General features: G+C 45.0%; 1 protein-coding gene across 2 annotated transcripts in view; it reads right to left on the bottom strand.

The window, feature by feature from the left end:
- The window catches only part of GRK3 (G protein-coupled receptor kinase 3), a gene marked incomplete at its 5' end in the record, with an annotated part of 60307 nt that overhangs the window by 42278 nt on the left and 2123 nt on the right, over positions 1–15906 (bottom strand). For both annotated transcript variants that reach the window (XR_014591278.1, XM_083873657.1), the window contains one exon: positions 4482–4558. Coding sequence is in view for 1 of the 2 variants with exons in the window: in XM_083873657.1 (XP_083729783.1) it covers positions 4482–4558 (77 nt within the window). The remainder of the gene's footprint in view (positions 1–4481; positions 4559–15906) is intronic.

Raw genomic sequence — 15906 nt, 5'->3', positions numbered from 1 at the left:
GGAAGACAGTGGAATGAATCACCTCAGAAAGATCATCCCTCACTCTGTGAAAGTGGATGGTAAATAAGGAAAAAAAAAAAAAAAAAAAAAAAAGAAAAAAAAAAAAAAAAAAAGAAGGGTTTGTAACTTCTTACGTCAACTCCAAGTTGTTTTAATTACTTCTATGTCACGAAAATAAAACTGAGCCACCTTCGGGGGGGGGTGAAAAAAAAATGCAAGTTCCTTCCTAGGCAAGGTGAAAAACTTACACTGCAGCAAGACCAGCTGCTGAAACAGCTAAAATACGTCCTGTTCTCGTCCTTCCCCCAGACCCAGACCCAACGGCTCTGCAAGAGATGAGAAACTGAGAAGGGTGTGAAGGAACTGCCACATCCCACCAGCTCCAGGAGATGAGAGCAGCCTGTTTGCCTTCACGAGGGTCTCAAGTAGTCACCAGAGAACCCAAGGCTGAACCTAAGCCAGCCATGGAGCTGTAGGATGCTTTAACATTACGATGCTTTAACATCCCATCCCAAGATTTCTAACCCAGCTTCATTCCCTGCCTCATTTGTCTGAAAGCCCAGAGTCAGACACAAGAGTCACTGAACTGTAACTGGCAGTAAGTTGGCTCCAAAGCATTTAATAACCAGGATAATCCTGTTCTAAAGCAATATTATGATCTCATAGATTCCCTTGAAGGCCTTGGCTGCAGCAGCTCCTGATCTGCTCATTTCCCACCTGCCCTCTCAGGGCAGGGTCATATTTCCAAGTGTCCCTATCCCACAGGGCAAGGGAACCATGACGAGGAGTGAAGCAGAGTGGATTCCACATGTAAATTATGGATATTGGGATACCACAGTCATCAAATGGTTTGATTTGAAGAGACCTTATAGACCATCTCATCCCACCCACTGCCACGGTGGCTTCCACTAGCCCAGACAGCTCCTAGCCCTGCCCAACCTGACCTTGAACACTTCCAAAAACCTCTCTTTTTCTAAAGAAACTCATAATCTGGTATTGTAGCAAACAGGATGTGGTAAAAAGAAAACCAGCGAAGGTGGTTACGCACTCGGCTTCGAGACAGGCTGTACTTCCCCAAGAGGCTTCTGCTGTGGAGGAAGCAGCTTCTGAAGGAACAGCCAGCTGGGCTGGGCTGCCAGTGCTGCCAGAGCAACTCTTCTGGGTGCTTCTGTGAGCTCCATGTCCTCTGACTCACCCGGACATTCTTAGAGAGCTCTGGAGCATCACTCAGGGGGCCAACAGCAGTGCCAGCACCAAGGGATGAGAGCAGCCTGTTTGCCTTCCCAGGGGAAGAGATGCAAATAGGGGACAGACTTGTTTATGCAAATCTGATGGAGCCTCCGGGCCATTTTCATCCCTGATGAGCTTCCTGCTCTTAGCACGATCCTAAAGGTTTTGGTTTCCAAGGCAGAGCTGTCCCTGTGACTCCCTGCAGTCGCACACCTGGGCAGGAAGGGAATTTGGGCCAACCTTTGGCAGTGGGACCAGGAAAGCACTGACCCTAAAACGATTTTAGGGCTCACTAAGAATAAACACTTGCAGATGATGAGATCAGCACCATAATTAGACACATTCATAGGGAAACATCCACAGGAACGACTCCACACTGACATCAGAGCCCTTGTATCAGACAGCTGATCAAAGCCTGGGCTTACATCTGAAAGGATACTGAAAAACAGAAAAAAACCCTAAAAAACAGTGACCTGGAGCTGTGAGGAAGAATTTAGGTCTGGAAAAAAAAAAAAAACAAAAAACCAGAACAGTTCTCATCTAGAGCAGTTGCCAAGGAAAAACTGGGGAGCTCAGTGCAGTTTTATAGTCGGTGTGCAAGGATAAAGCAGGGAGAGCTGGATGGCTCCTCAGCTGAGGAAAAAACCAGGGATGATCCAGCAGAATTACTGGAGATCCAGGCTCCTGGAGATTCCACAGGAGCAGGAGGAGCCTCCCGTGGGTCTCCCCACCCAGGACTGCCCCACCTGTGGTCTCATATCCCCCCCCAGACAAAGAGACAACAAGGAGAACAAAAAAGTGATTAGAGTTTTAATTACCTCCCCATACTTCTTCTCGCAGCCCTTTGCCTAAAACTGCAGGTACTTTACCACAAGCAATTATGCTAATTAATGTCTGGAAACAGAGCTAATTGAATGGCAAAGAACACGCTAGAAAATGCAATCAAATTTAAATGAACAACCACAGTAAGGAAATACTGTATTTTCCAGCGTGATGCAAAGTCTGCTGTTAAAAACAGTCGTGTTTAGCTTTAATCTTTTTTTAATTCCATTCTAAATCTTATTTCAGCTTCAGAATTAACTGAAACTCCTGCACAGCAGTCACAGAGCTGCTCCTCATTTCCAGGTAATCCAGGGCAAGTCCTGCTCTGACTGTACCCGGGGAGAGGAGGAGGAAACCTCTCCTCTGTGCACAGAAACCAAAATGTTAATGAAACTGGGCTCTAAAATTCCAGGTTTAATGGCTACTACCAACATGGGGGAAAAAAAGAGAAAAGATCTAATCTTTCCAAGGTTCCAGTTACCTAACTGTAATTGCTGCAACTTATCAAAATAACTGCAACAGTCCTCGCTGTAACAGGTAATGAAAAGTATTCAATTACATAAATAGAAATATCCATTACATAGAAGATGGTCTGTTTGACTTCTCTTTTTATAGAGAGAAAAAAAAAAAAAAAGGACTTCTTCATTTCACTGCCCCCAAAGAGACTCAGTTGAAGTCAGCCTGTGTTTGGTTGCTTAAAATTCCGCTTATTTTGCAACTGCCAGGCTACAGCAAAATATTAATGATTCAGCACAGGCACTGGAGATGAAGCACACACTGAGGTGTCAGTACAAGAAAACAAGGTATCTGTACATTTACATGGCAAAAGTTTGGGCCACAATAAAAAGTCACAGTTTTAAGCACAAGTACAGGCCACACTCCAATTGCTGAACTGAAAAGCTCCCCAAGACTTCCAATGGCTCTGAGATCCACTAATGACACTCTGAGACACAGGAACACCAATTATTTTAATACCTAAAACTCCCACTCCAGTGAGCTGCACACTGCCAGGCAAGCAGGAAGGTTTTGGGCTATTTCTGCTCCAGTCAGAAGGGAAGCCAGTGAAAACTCAACCAGCCCAGAGATGCCCCCATTGCAGCACTTCTCCTGGGAAACCAGGTACTTTATTCACTACAGTTTCATTTCAGACAAGAATAAAACCACTGATCTCCTCCAGACTTCCCAGTCCATTCCCCATTTTCCAAGACAGGAGCAGCTGGGCTATCCCAGCCAACTCACTCCTCAAATCTGTTGGACAAAGATCCCTCATGAAATCCACTCCCTCCTTTATTATCCACACTACCACTAAAATTTTAATTTTTATTCATATCAAGTTGTTTTTATTTTTTTTTCATTGACACATTAAAGCTCTGGAAAAATGGACTAATCTCATCATTTCTGCAACAGCTTTTCTGGTTTTGAATCATGTTCAACCTCACTTCTCCCTTCCACTGCCCACATCACACCCTATTTCAATACTTCCCTGTAGGTCAGATTTAACAGGCAGCTCAGCAAGGTCTGCACTCATTCCTGGACTCTTCCCAGCAGGTCCATGTATATTTTTTTAATCCACTGCCAGGATGGACACAACATTCTGCCAGAAGAGGATTATTTCACATGCCTCACTAGCTACAACACTGATTTTATATTTAGTCGTGTGATCCAGCTGAGCCAACACAGCCCAGGGCTGGCTGTCACAGCCAAGTCCCTGCCCCGAGGGTCCCCAGGCTGTGCCTGATTGCTCTGGCACAGGTGGAGAGCAAGGACACTGCTGGATTTCCCTGGGAGCTCTGCATTTTCCCCCTCCTCTGCTTGATGGAGTTTTTGTCCTTGTCCTCGGTGCGTCACAGCAGAACACGGAGGCTCCTCACTGCAGCACTAACTGAACACTGATCCAGGGGATGTTCCCATTCCCTGGGTCCACCTTTCCATGGAATACTGATTTAACTGCTCCACAAGTCCATTTTCCCAGCAGCTTCACCCAGGCTATGTCCCCCCACGTTGTGAGCAAGAACACCATGTCAGAGGGTCAAGACAACACATCTGGCATCTTTTCTCCTGCTCCCTTATCAACAGGCTCATTACCTCTGCAAAGAAGAAAAAAATGTTTAACTGATGTGACACATTACATCGTTGACAAGCCCATACCAAGTAATATAATTTTGTCCTCGATGTTTCCAAATAATTTAATTATTTTCCCTGTAGTTTTCCAGACCCTGAAGTTGACAGATTGCCTTGCCTCATCTTCTTCCCTTTCACAACATTTCATCTTCTTGAAGACCTTCGTTTCACTAGGTCCTGTCCACCCTCCAGCGCTCTTCAGACAATCTACAGCACTCACCTCTCAGCAGGCACCAAAGAGAAATGTAAAAACCAAACTGATCTTGAAAATATCTACAAGAGCAGCCTTTTATTGAGACACGACTTACCAATTTTCTGATGAAAGATCTTGTCGAAGGTTAATTCACCCCTTTCCTCGAGGTATTTCTGCATAACACTGCGGATACTGAAAGAAAAAACAGGGGAAAAAAAGAAAGAGGGAGTTACTTGAAATTCTTTTTTAAAACCTTTGAAGAAAAAGTCAGGTGGAGCCCTGCCTGGTCTCAGGGGAGCTGATCCCTGGGGACACTCTGGTCACCACTTTATTCCTGTCTCAGGTTTAGCTTCCACAATAAAATCACTGCACAAACCACCCTGAGCTGCCCAGGATCAGCCACACAAGGAGCCAACAGCAGCTCCATTAGGCCCTGCTTGGCTGCATTGCACTTAACATCTACTTTGCCTAATTTATAATGGCACAATCACTCACTTAAACCACATTAACAAAGATTTCCTTTATTTGTCAAGTAACCTCAATATTCATTGTAATATAATGCCCATAAAAATTTCATATGGGCAACAATACAAGTACATAAATCTTAAAATCAATGGAGGCCAGCAGTGCTGAGCCTTGGTAAAGCAACTCTATTGTCACAGCATCGAGTCAAAATTCCACCAGACTTTCTCTTGTTTCCAATTTTAAAATCGATAATTTCCATACATGCTATTTATTACTATAATTATACTACTTATTATTATAATTACACTCTTTATTATCATAAAAATAACCTTGAACAAAGTACTCATGCCCTAAACAAGGCCATTAAATATCACTCATATTTCTGCAGCAGCAAAACTGAGCAGCTAAGCCTTGCTGACCTCAGGGACATCCCCTCTCATGTGCTCACAGGATCTTAAAAATCTAAGTTTCCAGAATTCCAACATCTAACCCATCATTAAAATTCTGAGAAGCCTCCCAAATACTGACAAACATCTCCTCCATGGAGGGAGGAAAGTATCCACACTCCTCAGAGGAGGACCTGAGGCACGATGTCTGAATGACTTGACCAGAAAAAAGCCTGCAATAAAGCCAAGGACTTTGCTGGAAGGCCCTAAACTCCCATGTAGGAAAATATCCTATTAATAGTTTTCTGTGTATCTCCAAGTCCCACATGGAACACGGATCTCTGAACACTGTGATCCAAAGCGAGAGCTCTGGAGGCCAAGCACCACATCAAGTCAGACAAGAACTGGGAGGGCTGAACACTGTTAATCAGGTTTGAGATTATAAATTATTCAGTGACGAACTTGCTGTTTATTTGTTCATTAAGAACTGGGTCTGCCCTCTGTGTATTTTAACAATCTAAACAAAATACTGATTTTAAATGAAGAGGGAGCAGTAAATAAGAGATTGTGGAATCACAGAATGGTTTGGATTGGAAGTGATCTTAAAGAATACCTTGTTCTATCCCATGCCAAGGGCTGGGACACCTTCCACTATCCCAGGTTTCTCCAAGCCCCATCCAACCTGGTCTTGGACACTTCCAGGGACAGGGCAGCCACAGCCTCTCTGTGCCAGCACCTCCCCATCCTCACAGGGAACAATTTCTTCCTAAAATCCAACCCAGATCTTTTGCCAACCAGACCTTCCCCTCTTCCCTGTGTGTTTACAGAGGCTCCACTGGAGATGAACAATCCTGGCACGAGTTCCCAGAGCCCACAGCTCTCTCCCCTCCTCCCCGAGCCCCTCAGCGCTGCCGTCGCCCCCCGGCACCGTCCCGTTCCCACTGACCACCAGACCAGCAGTAACAGAATAAGCCCTTTTTTCATAATAATGACATCAAGAAAGCTTTCCTCTGCTCCAAAGAGTGAGCTGCAAGAAATTACATCGACAGATCTTCCGTCTAGACAATGGGAGAAGATAATGAAAATTTAACGTGTGGCTGAAGCGCCCAGGAAAACAGTGATTGTGTAAGGAGCAAACCTCTCCAGCACCTCCTCCTCTGCCGACATCCCGTACTTCTGGTCTGATGGATAACGTCAAAGGAACAAAATGTCTTTTGCAGCCACAGAAACTGAACAAATGTGTAAAATGATCACAGGCTACGGGAGCCCGCGCTACATTCCAGCTCCTCGACGCTCGCGCTCCTTTGAAATCATTGCTACTTATCCACACGAATAAATAGGAATAAATTACATGGAGTGGATTATGACTATCCAGAATAATCACCTCGTAATTCTCACATGGAAGTTACAGGTAGAAATCCTCTGGAGTTCAAAGAATTGAAGCAGAGTCCACGTGTCCTTCGGAAGGACGGCAAATTTTAAAATGGGGCTTAGCACGTTCCACAAACAGGAAGAAAGGTTCCCTCTCTGCTTTAGTTTACTGACTCATTAGTTGCCCTACACGTAAACAATCTGGGATTAAAAGCTGCATTTCACAGAAATACAGCCATTTCTGAAAAGCTTTCCCTGGCCAGAGATGCCATCAGCACAAACCACGCACTAATGCAAGAAGTGGCCGTTTCTGCACGAGTTCATCTCAGTTCACAGCATGATCCACCTTAATAGCAGCACTCACAAGGAGCAGAAACAAAAGTTGGCTAAAAACAAAATCCAAGGAGACTTCAGAAACAAAAGCACATCCAACTGGACTGCAGCAAAACCTTTTGTTCATGTATTTTTTCTTTCGTTTCAAAGAGGAAGAAAACAGCAAACCAAAAAAAAATTCAGGAACACTCCATTTACTATCCACATACCACGAGTCAACTGAAGTATGGTTAGGGGAAGTCAAAGCCAGGCCTAAAATTTGGTGAGAAACGAAGCTTGGACCCATGGTACCTCTTTCTGGGCATCTTTATCTTCACTGAAAGGGTGGTCAAGCATTGGAAAGGGCTGCCCAGGGAGATGGTGGAGTCTGCACCCCTGGAAGTGTCCAAGGAACATCTGGACATGGCACTCAGAGCTCTGGGCTGGGTGACAAGATGGGATCAGGCACAGGTTGGACTCGATGGCCCTGGAGAGCTTTTCCAACCTCAGTGATTCTGGGATTCTGTAACTGCTGGTTTAACTGGGAGCACAGGGAAGCCCTTTGCCACCGGCCCCAGGGAGATGCCCAGAGTGGGCAGCTGGGTGCTCTTGCCCTTCTGAGATCCCCTGGGTGAAGCTGCCCTCAAAGAAGGAGCTGAACAAACACCCCAGGCCTGCAGAGCAGGTTGGAGCGCATTGCCTGCCCCATGCAGGCAGAAGATGACTTATCTGCATCCTCATCAACTCTGCGAGCAGCACAGGTCGCTCTAACCTGGTCAGCTCCTCCTTCTGCCCAGAAAAGGGATTTATTTCAAGCATGAGCTGAACAGTCTGTTGAAAAGAGCTTCAAGCTGCATCTTGGAGCTCTAGCTACTCCAGCTTTGATCAAAGAAACCTGCTGAAAGGCAGCCTTCAAGGTTAAACTCCATTCTGGAATTAAACAGCTCTCGCTGTCTATGAGCAGCCTGGCAGGGCACAGGCAGCAGCCGCAGTGCCAAGGTCGGCACAGGCAGAAAATGTCTACTTGAAAACACGTCTGAAAAGCTAAGAACAAAACACATTATGTTCTTCCTAACACAGAAAAGGCACGTAAGGCAAGAGCATCCACGATCCTCCCTCTCAGACGAGTTCCAGCAGGAGCAGCAAACCAGAAGGAGCCTTGGAGAGGAGCTCAGCCAAAGCCAGGACTTGTCCTTGGCTGCAGCACTGGACAACAACAGCCACTCCTGCTGTTCCCCCGGAACTGAGCAGTGACAGGACTCCAAGGAGGAGCATGCCAAGCAGGAGAAATGAAACTTCTGCTGGGTGTCTGAGTGTGTGTGTGCCCAAGGATGGCCACTGGAACTGAGGAACCATCCATAGGGCAGCCAGAGCACAACCCCAATGGATGTGGGAATGTGCCCAAACCGGGATTTACAGAGGACAGGAAAACAAACAGCACTCGTTCTGATGCTTCCAAGAAAGATGGAGAGGGACTTTTTCCAAGAGCATGTAGTAACAGGACAAGGGGGAATGATTTCAAACTGGCAAAGAGGAGGTTTAAATTAGATATTAGGAAATATTTCTTCCCTATGAGAGTGGAGAGGCCCCAGCATAGGCTGCCCAGAGAAGCTGTGGCTGCCCCATCCCTGGAAGTATCCAAGGTCAAGCTGGAGAGGGCTTGGAGCAACCTGGGATAGTGGAAAGTGTCCCGGTGTAACTGGATGGGCTTTAAAGTCCTTTCCACCAAAACTATTCCACAATTCTATAAAAGTTCTTCTATTCGTTTCACACAGATTTTGTCCCTGAAGTTCTTCTGAAGCAACTCACACCACAGAAAAGGAAAGGGCACAGAATGAGGCAATGGGGTGTATCCATATATACAACACTCCTACTATTGGAATTAGGTCAAGAAGCTCCTTACTACTGCCCTTCCTACTACTGGATCTTAAAGGAGCTTTGAATTATTTATCATCAGAGCAGATGATATTTCTTGTAAATCAATAAGCATTCAGATTTGTGGGATGTTATCTGTGTACAGGTGCACACATGCACACCACAGCTTGGAAAAACAATGGCCAGCATTAAAAAAATCACACCTGCATTAAAAATGAGCAGTTCCAGTCATTAATATATTCTCCAATAGGCTGAAACAAAAACAGGAGAACAGAAAAACAAAATAGGAATGAAAAAGCAGCTTCAAAGAGGCTGAGAAGAGCTTAATTCAGGATTTAACTCTACCAACATTTCCTGTATTGTCAAGAGCAGGTCATAAACTTTATTTGCTCAGACCCCCAGTCTGTAAAATAAAGCTGGATTTATTTTTTCCCTCCTCTTTGTCATTAGAGCAGGCACCATCCCTCTGCCACATGTGGCTCCTGTATCCAACTAAGTTCCTGATGGCTCCTGGCACATCTAAATTAATAATTATTTCAAGAAAACGCCAGATATTCATCAACTCCACGGCCAGTGCTTTGACTGCCAAGGTTTAGCAGTGCCTGTCCACCCTCTGCACTCCCGAAATCCCATCTCTACATCACAGCCACCCTCATTTATTCCTGTGTCAGGGGCAATAAACACTGAACACTCACAAACCACTGAACCCATTTCATCCTGCTTCCTCTCAGATTGCACTCAGCTCAAAGTTCAGCAGAAGTCAAGACTTCTCCAAATGACTCTGCTCTCAGTGCTGTAAAAGCTGCTTCACACGTGGTCCCTCTGTCGTTCCAGCAGTCCGTGGGGCAAATTCCCAGCACAGAAAGACAGAAAAGATCATTACACCAGCTCAACTGATAGATATATTTATCTCTTCCTTGTAAACACACAGAGTCACACTCAGTCGTGAAGGTCTTTCCCAATGCAAATCCTTCTGTGAGTCAGTTATTAATTAGCGAACATGCTTGGCCTCATCAGCTCACAAAGCAATGAGTGACCCCAAACTTTGATTTCTCTCCATAAAACACATCACACCTCGGGCACACCCCATCTCCGAGGGACTCTGCCATTTCCTGGCCCAACTTCACCTATTTCTGCCCCATTCTGTGCCTTCACACCCCCTGAAGTTCACACCAAGCCGTGTGAAATAATGCTCTTAGAACTGTCGTGAGTGATTAGCAACATATTTCACCCCAGAGCCCTGTGGGATGGAAGGGATTAGAGCTCAGCAACACCTGCCCACACCCCCCTCCTCTCCCCTCCCTGCATCAGCAGCCTCACTTATGCAAATCATTTTAATGGAGAAAGTTTACGAGGAGGGAGCCAGAAGCAGGAGATGTGGAGCTCCAACTTCACAAAACACCAGCCCCAAGAATCCTTGAGGCATTATCAGCACTGAAATCTGAAACTAATATAAAAGCTTCTAAGTACATGAATTTTTCAGGAATAATTACACCAAATTGCAGTGTCAAGGACTTGCCCTTCCACCAGATTGCTGCTGCTGCTGAGAAATTACAAGAAAGGGAAATCAGAGCAAAATCACATCTTCTTGCTCTGACTGCAATTAAGGCATTCGCCAATCATAAATTACTTTTTTTTTTTAAACAAACACAAAATTACTGAAGACGTGCCAATTTTTTTCTAATCTTTCTCAATCTCAAATGTTTAGAACTTTCTTTGCAAGTAGCAAGTATAAACCTTGACTGAGAGACCAAGAACTACAGCCAACACTGACAAACGCCTCTGATTTATTTATTCATTTATAGGCTCAGGATGCAATTTTACAGAGATTTTAAATGTTTATTTCCACTCTCCAAATCCATCATAAAGTTGCTAAAATTGGACCAAAGATCCTGCCCCAAAGGCCTCTCAATTGAAAGCATGACAGGGTCAACAAGCACAATTCAAAGCGCTGGCAGAATGGCCCAGAGCCACCACAGCCGAAAGTGGGTTGTTTTTTTTTCCTCTTTGTACAAGTGCATTTAAAAGGTTTAGCAATGCAAGATTGATCAAAAGTGAAAACTGGGATGAAATATTTGGCCTAAGAATCAGATCTTTCAAAGCTCTTTTTAACAACAAGTTAAAGCTACAGGAATGTTCTTGTATTTTTGAACAATTAGGAAAATCTCGGGTAAGAAAAACAAACATCAAAACCCCTAATAAAAAAATAAATCGGGGACTGATGCACAACACAGATTTGCTTCAAACAGCAAAATGAACAGAAGAAGGTAGAGAAGAAATGGAGAAGCCAGACTGGAGACTGGAAAACTACAGCAAATGATGAGAAGGCTCAAAAAGGAATGTCAGTCTCAAAGCTGTGCCCCACTCCCATGGCTGTCCCAGCCATCCCTACCTGAGACATCAAAAGTAAAACATCCACAAAGAATTCTATTATTTGTCTTCTTTTAATTGATTTATGGGATTGTTTAGGTTGGAAAAGCTCTTAGAGACTATAAAGACCAACTATTCCTGCAGCAATGCCAAGGCCACCATTGACCCATGTTCCCCAGTGCCACATACACACGGCTATTAAACCCCTGCAGGGATGGAGACTCCACCACTGCCCTGGGCAGCCTGGACAGCCCCTTCCATGAAGGAATTTTCCTTAATATCCACCTAAACCTCCCTTGATGCAACCTGAGGCTGCTTCCACTGGGTGTCAAGCTGGATCTCACCCTGCTCACCACCATCCTCTGGACCCACCACTCCTCCACCTCAATCACAGCTTCACAGAGCTGGTTTTCCCTGCTGAAAGTGAGGCAGAAACACAACAAACAGCAGCAGCTACAGAGCTGTCACATGGAGGCTCATTCTGTGCTCAGCCCCTCGGGACAGGGGTGTCTTTCTCCAAGGTCTGAAGCACTGAGTGTTTCATTGGGCTCCCTGGAGCTTTTTAATTTCCCGGGAGGATGCGGAAGCTGCCGGGAGCTCTTTCCTCGTGTGCACCTTGAGCAGAGGTAGAACTCCCTCGAGCCCCCAGCAATTCCCAGCTCCCATCCCAGATCCCAGCGAGGCTGCAGGAGCTGGGAGTGCAGCTGGTGCCCGTCTGCTGTCACACATCCCAGGCTCGAGCCCCAATGATGACTTTGATCTGCACAGATCCCAAGAAATCTGGCCTTTCCCCAGCTCTCTCCTCAATAGGACACAATACATGCTGACAGGACAAACTCCTGGCACGCTGGAAGGGGGCTGAGGGGCTCTATGATCCCTCAAACGCTTTCAAAAATTGTTAATTTATTTCTGCAAGGTGTATTTATATAGGTGTTTAGTCAGTATTGGAATGATTTGTTTTGGGTAAGTGTGGGGTGAAGCTCCTGTGGAATACAGCTGTATTTTCTAAGCTAGTAACTGCTGCTTTTGCACCAATTTAGTTCAATTAAATTCTGTTATTTGGTTTATGCACCTGGACCTGACGGCTCCTGATAGGCTTTTTACTAATTTTATTAATTACCAACAAAATGAAGCTATTATTGATAAGAAGATTAAACCAGGCCATTCCACATGATTTCACCAGAACAGAAACCAAGGGCTGCACACACTTGTGTCCTGATGTTATAGTTCCAGTGCTGGCTGAAACCACACAGGAATGTCTGGGCACTGAAAAGCCATCAGCTATAAAAGAAATAAGAGCTATAAAGTTCATTAATTTTACTGAAAAAACACCACAGCACCTGCAGCCCACCTGCACCAGATCAAAGGAGTGCTTCACACCTGTAACACAACATCACATTTCCCCAAAAACACATCCAGAATCACCCCTCTGTTTTCAGCATAGGAACAGAAGGCTGCACACTGATCTCCCCCCAGATCACCGTGATTTACCTTTTTTCTTATTTAAGGTAATGATGCCCGAGGGAAGGTCTATGCTGCAAAACATACGCTGCAATCCTACAGCATCCCCGGGGAGAAGTAATTGGAGCATCCCTCTGAAGGCCAGATCTCTCCTTCCTGTGCCCAGAGATGCTCCAAGCACCAGATGCTCAGGAGCTGAGACAGTTGAGAGCCTCCACTGAGGCTCAGAAAATTCAGCTCCAGCTCCTGCACCTGTCCAAGGTGCTTCATGTGAACAAAGGTACATCAGGTGTTTTCTAACTGGCTCCTGATCTGTACAATACAGATAATAACAAGCTGTCCTTCATCCAGACTCTCATTCCTTGTCTCTTAAAGCTCTGTAAAGGACTTTCATCCTCCTGTGCTCTCCTGCAGAGGCCTGTCTGTTAGCAGGGTATGGGATGCTGCAGGTACAGTAAAAACTGAATTCCAAAGAGAGAGAGAGAACCCAAACAGAGCCAAGAGCAGCACCCACAGCAAGCAGGAGCCCTCCCATACAGCCTCCCACACTGACAGGCCATAATCCATCCCCTGGCATGCATCCTTCCCAAGAAAGTGCCATAGTACAAAGCTGACTTGAGATAAAAAGCAAGTACATGTTGTTTGCAGCCCCAGCATTCTGTAGGCACACTCAATTATTTGGAGAGAGCCATTTCTTACTGCCAATCCCAACCACACACTTCTGCTGACAGCAAGGCAGGGAGGCTGAACTTCCAAACAAAATTCCACTAGTCCGTCTCACCCTGAGATAATCCACCAAAAAACACAAGTGTTCAGCCTTTCTTGTGCTGTTAGCTCAGAAAAAATCAAGTGTTTCCCCTTCCTCAAGCAGCTCCCAATGAACCTTCACATGTGCCTTTTCACACTAGCAGTGCTAGACAGCAAAACAAGCTTTGTTTTACTCATTTAAGCTTCAGGTTTTGGACATCAGGAAGAATCTCTTCATGGAAAGGGTTTGATTGGAAGGGGCTGTCCAGGAAGGTGCCCAAAACTGAACAGTTTTCTTGCAGCAACAAAGAAGCACCTAGAGAGACACAGAGGGCTGACACGGGCGGAATAGCAACAAAAATGAAAATTACACAAGCAATTGTCAGGAAAATTTTCCCAGAGACAGCACGGTAAATGAATAAACACAACACGGAGGCGTTAAACAACGCCAGAGAAAACATCACCAAAGTCACCCAGACTGACAGCAGGGATGGCAATGTGAGCCTGCAACTCAGAGATTTACAAAAGTTTCACAAGGTGCAAGAACTCCCTGAAGGCCAGCTCAAAGAAAGAACTGAAATCCACAGAAAGAGCAAAGTAAGGCCAAGAGCACAGAATTACAAAATCAAAAGCAAGATAGAACAGAGCAATGATGCTTTAACCCTGAGCAGGAGATGCCGCTTGGGTTTCAACAACATTCAGCACCAACAGAGGAGGAAAAGAAATCACAAACAGCTCAGGATAGAGTTGGGAAGGCAAATTAACCTCTGTGTTTTCAACAATTCTCAATGAGAGTTTTAACAAGCCAGTTTGAATATTGGGTAAGAAAGCAAAGGGCACATCAACCACCCTACAAGAAGCAGCTGGGTACCAGGGGGCAAAATTCATCTACAAATGAAGATGGGATGATAACTGAGGAAAAATGCCATGTTAAAAGCATGATCTTTAAGAAAAATTAACTGCAACACTCCCTTTTCCCCCAGCAGAACAAGATTCAGAGGAACACAGCAGACCAAAGAAAAAGCTTGGGAGAAAAATCAGAATTAACTCGAAACAGAGGTAATTAGTGAAAGCAGGTTAGAAAAATAGATGAGATGAGATGAAAAAATATCTACAGCCTCAGGGAGAGAAGCCTGGACAGATGGATGCTGTGTTTTGTTACCATGCCCGTGGTATTTGTATACCAAAAGCACCCAAAGCTTACGTGATGTTTATAGTAAGAAAGGTTTAATGTCAACTTTCCAGTGGCGCACACAAGAGGCTTCTGCGAGCCCCGAGCCCTCTCTCATTTGTTACCTGATTTCTTGGACCATTTTTCTCAGCTTCACATTACGCAAATCCTTTACTCAAACCAGACCAAGCGGCTGGCAAATAAAAACAGCTGTTCTATAGTGCTCTTCCACTGCCTCTGACCAAAATAAGGGAAATGTAAAATTTACATGGAAAAGTAAAAAAACCTCGAATAGCCAAAAAATTCAGAGTGCAGTTAATTTACTCCTTTCCCACCAAAACTTAAGATATTTGGGAGCAATGCTGCAGAATAAGATTTAGGTTTCACATTTGCTCATATTTCCACAGGGCTGACTTCCTTCCCGTTCCAGGCCTGATTTCAGCAGGATATTCTGCCTCTGACAGCCTTTCTGCCCACCCATGCGAATCTCCCTGAAAAACAGGCTTTTAGGAAACAATGTACAACAGAAAGATACCACAGCTCTCCCAGCTCTTGGCAAGGCTCTCAGGAACGAAAGGAGGAAATGCAGAAGGGAAGGAAAAGCAGATGACAGAGGATGGAAGAAGGGTTGTTTTGTTTTGGTGCTTAAAAAAAACCCCAAAAACACACTAATCCTCTTCCTTAGGCACTCCCCGGCTCATTAGTGTTCTCTGTCCTTCCTCCCCAAACTGTGATATTTAACGATTTCAGGACAAAACCAGTCGGAGGATAATTCACAAAAACTCAGCAATAATCAGCCCTACGGCCAATAAACTCTTCACCCTCATAGTTTATTTGCTGCTAAGCCTTGGCCTGCAGCCTTGGAATTCATTCTGCCGGCACTACAGCTATTTCCTTGTAAACAGGAAGCCCCCTCAAATTTGCATTACAGTAAACTCATTTGCTTCATTTAGCCCGAGCCTTATCTGGGCAAGATAAAAGGGTGCCGACAGGTGTACTGGGCTGCAGCAAAGAAACAAGGGGTAAAAGCTTTGTAATATTTCAAGAGGAGATAACACCAGCGAACAGGAGCAGTGCCTGGGCTGGGGTTGCCTACCAGAGGTGAACCTGTGAGCAGAATGCTGCAATAATGCAGGGATATTTATTCTGCATGGATGTGATATTCCAGTGACATTCCTGCTCTCTGTCCCAGTGACAGCCAGGACTGATGTTGGGGATGGCAACACACCCAACATTATAGAGCCGAGCTCGTGCTCCTCCAAGGAGCTGCTCACAAGCACAGAAATAATGAGTATCTGGAAAAATTGTTTGATTTCAAACAAGAGAGGACTCTGTGTGTTGTATTTTTTTTACTGTTACTATATCAACCTGCCTTTAACCAG

Source organism: Zosterops lateralis (assembly GCF_965231275.1).
Source record: "Zosterops lateralis genome assembly, chromosome: 17".
In the NCBI taxonomy this organism is placed as follows: Eukaryota; Metazoa; Chordata; class Aves; order Passeriformes; family Zosteropidae; genus Zosterops; species Zosterops lateralis.
The sequence above is the reverse complement of the archived record's forward strand: the minus strand, read 5'-3'. Positions and strand labels throughout refer to the sequence as shown.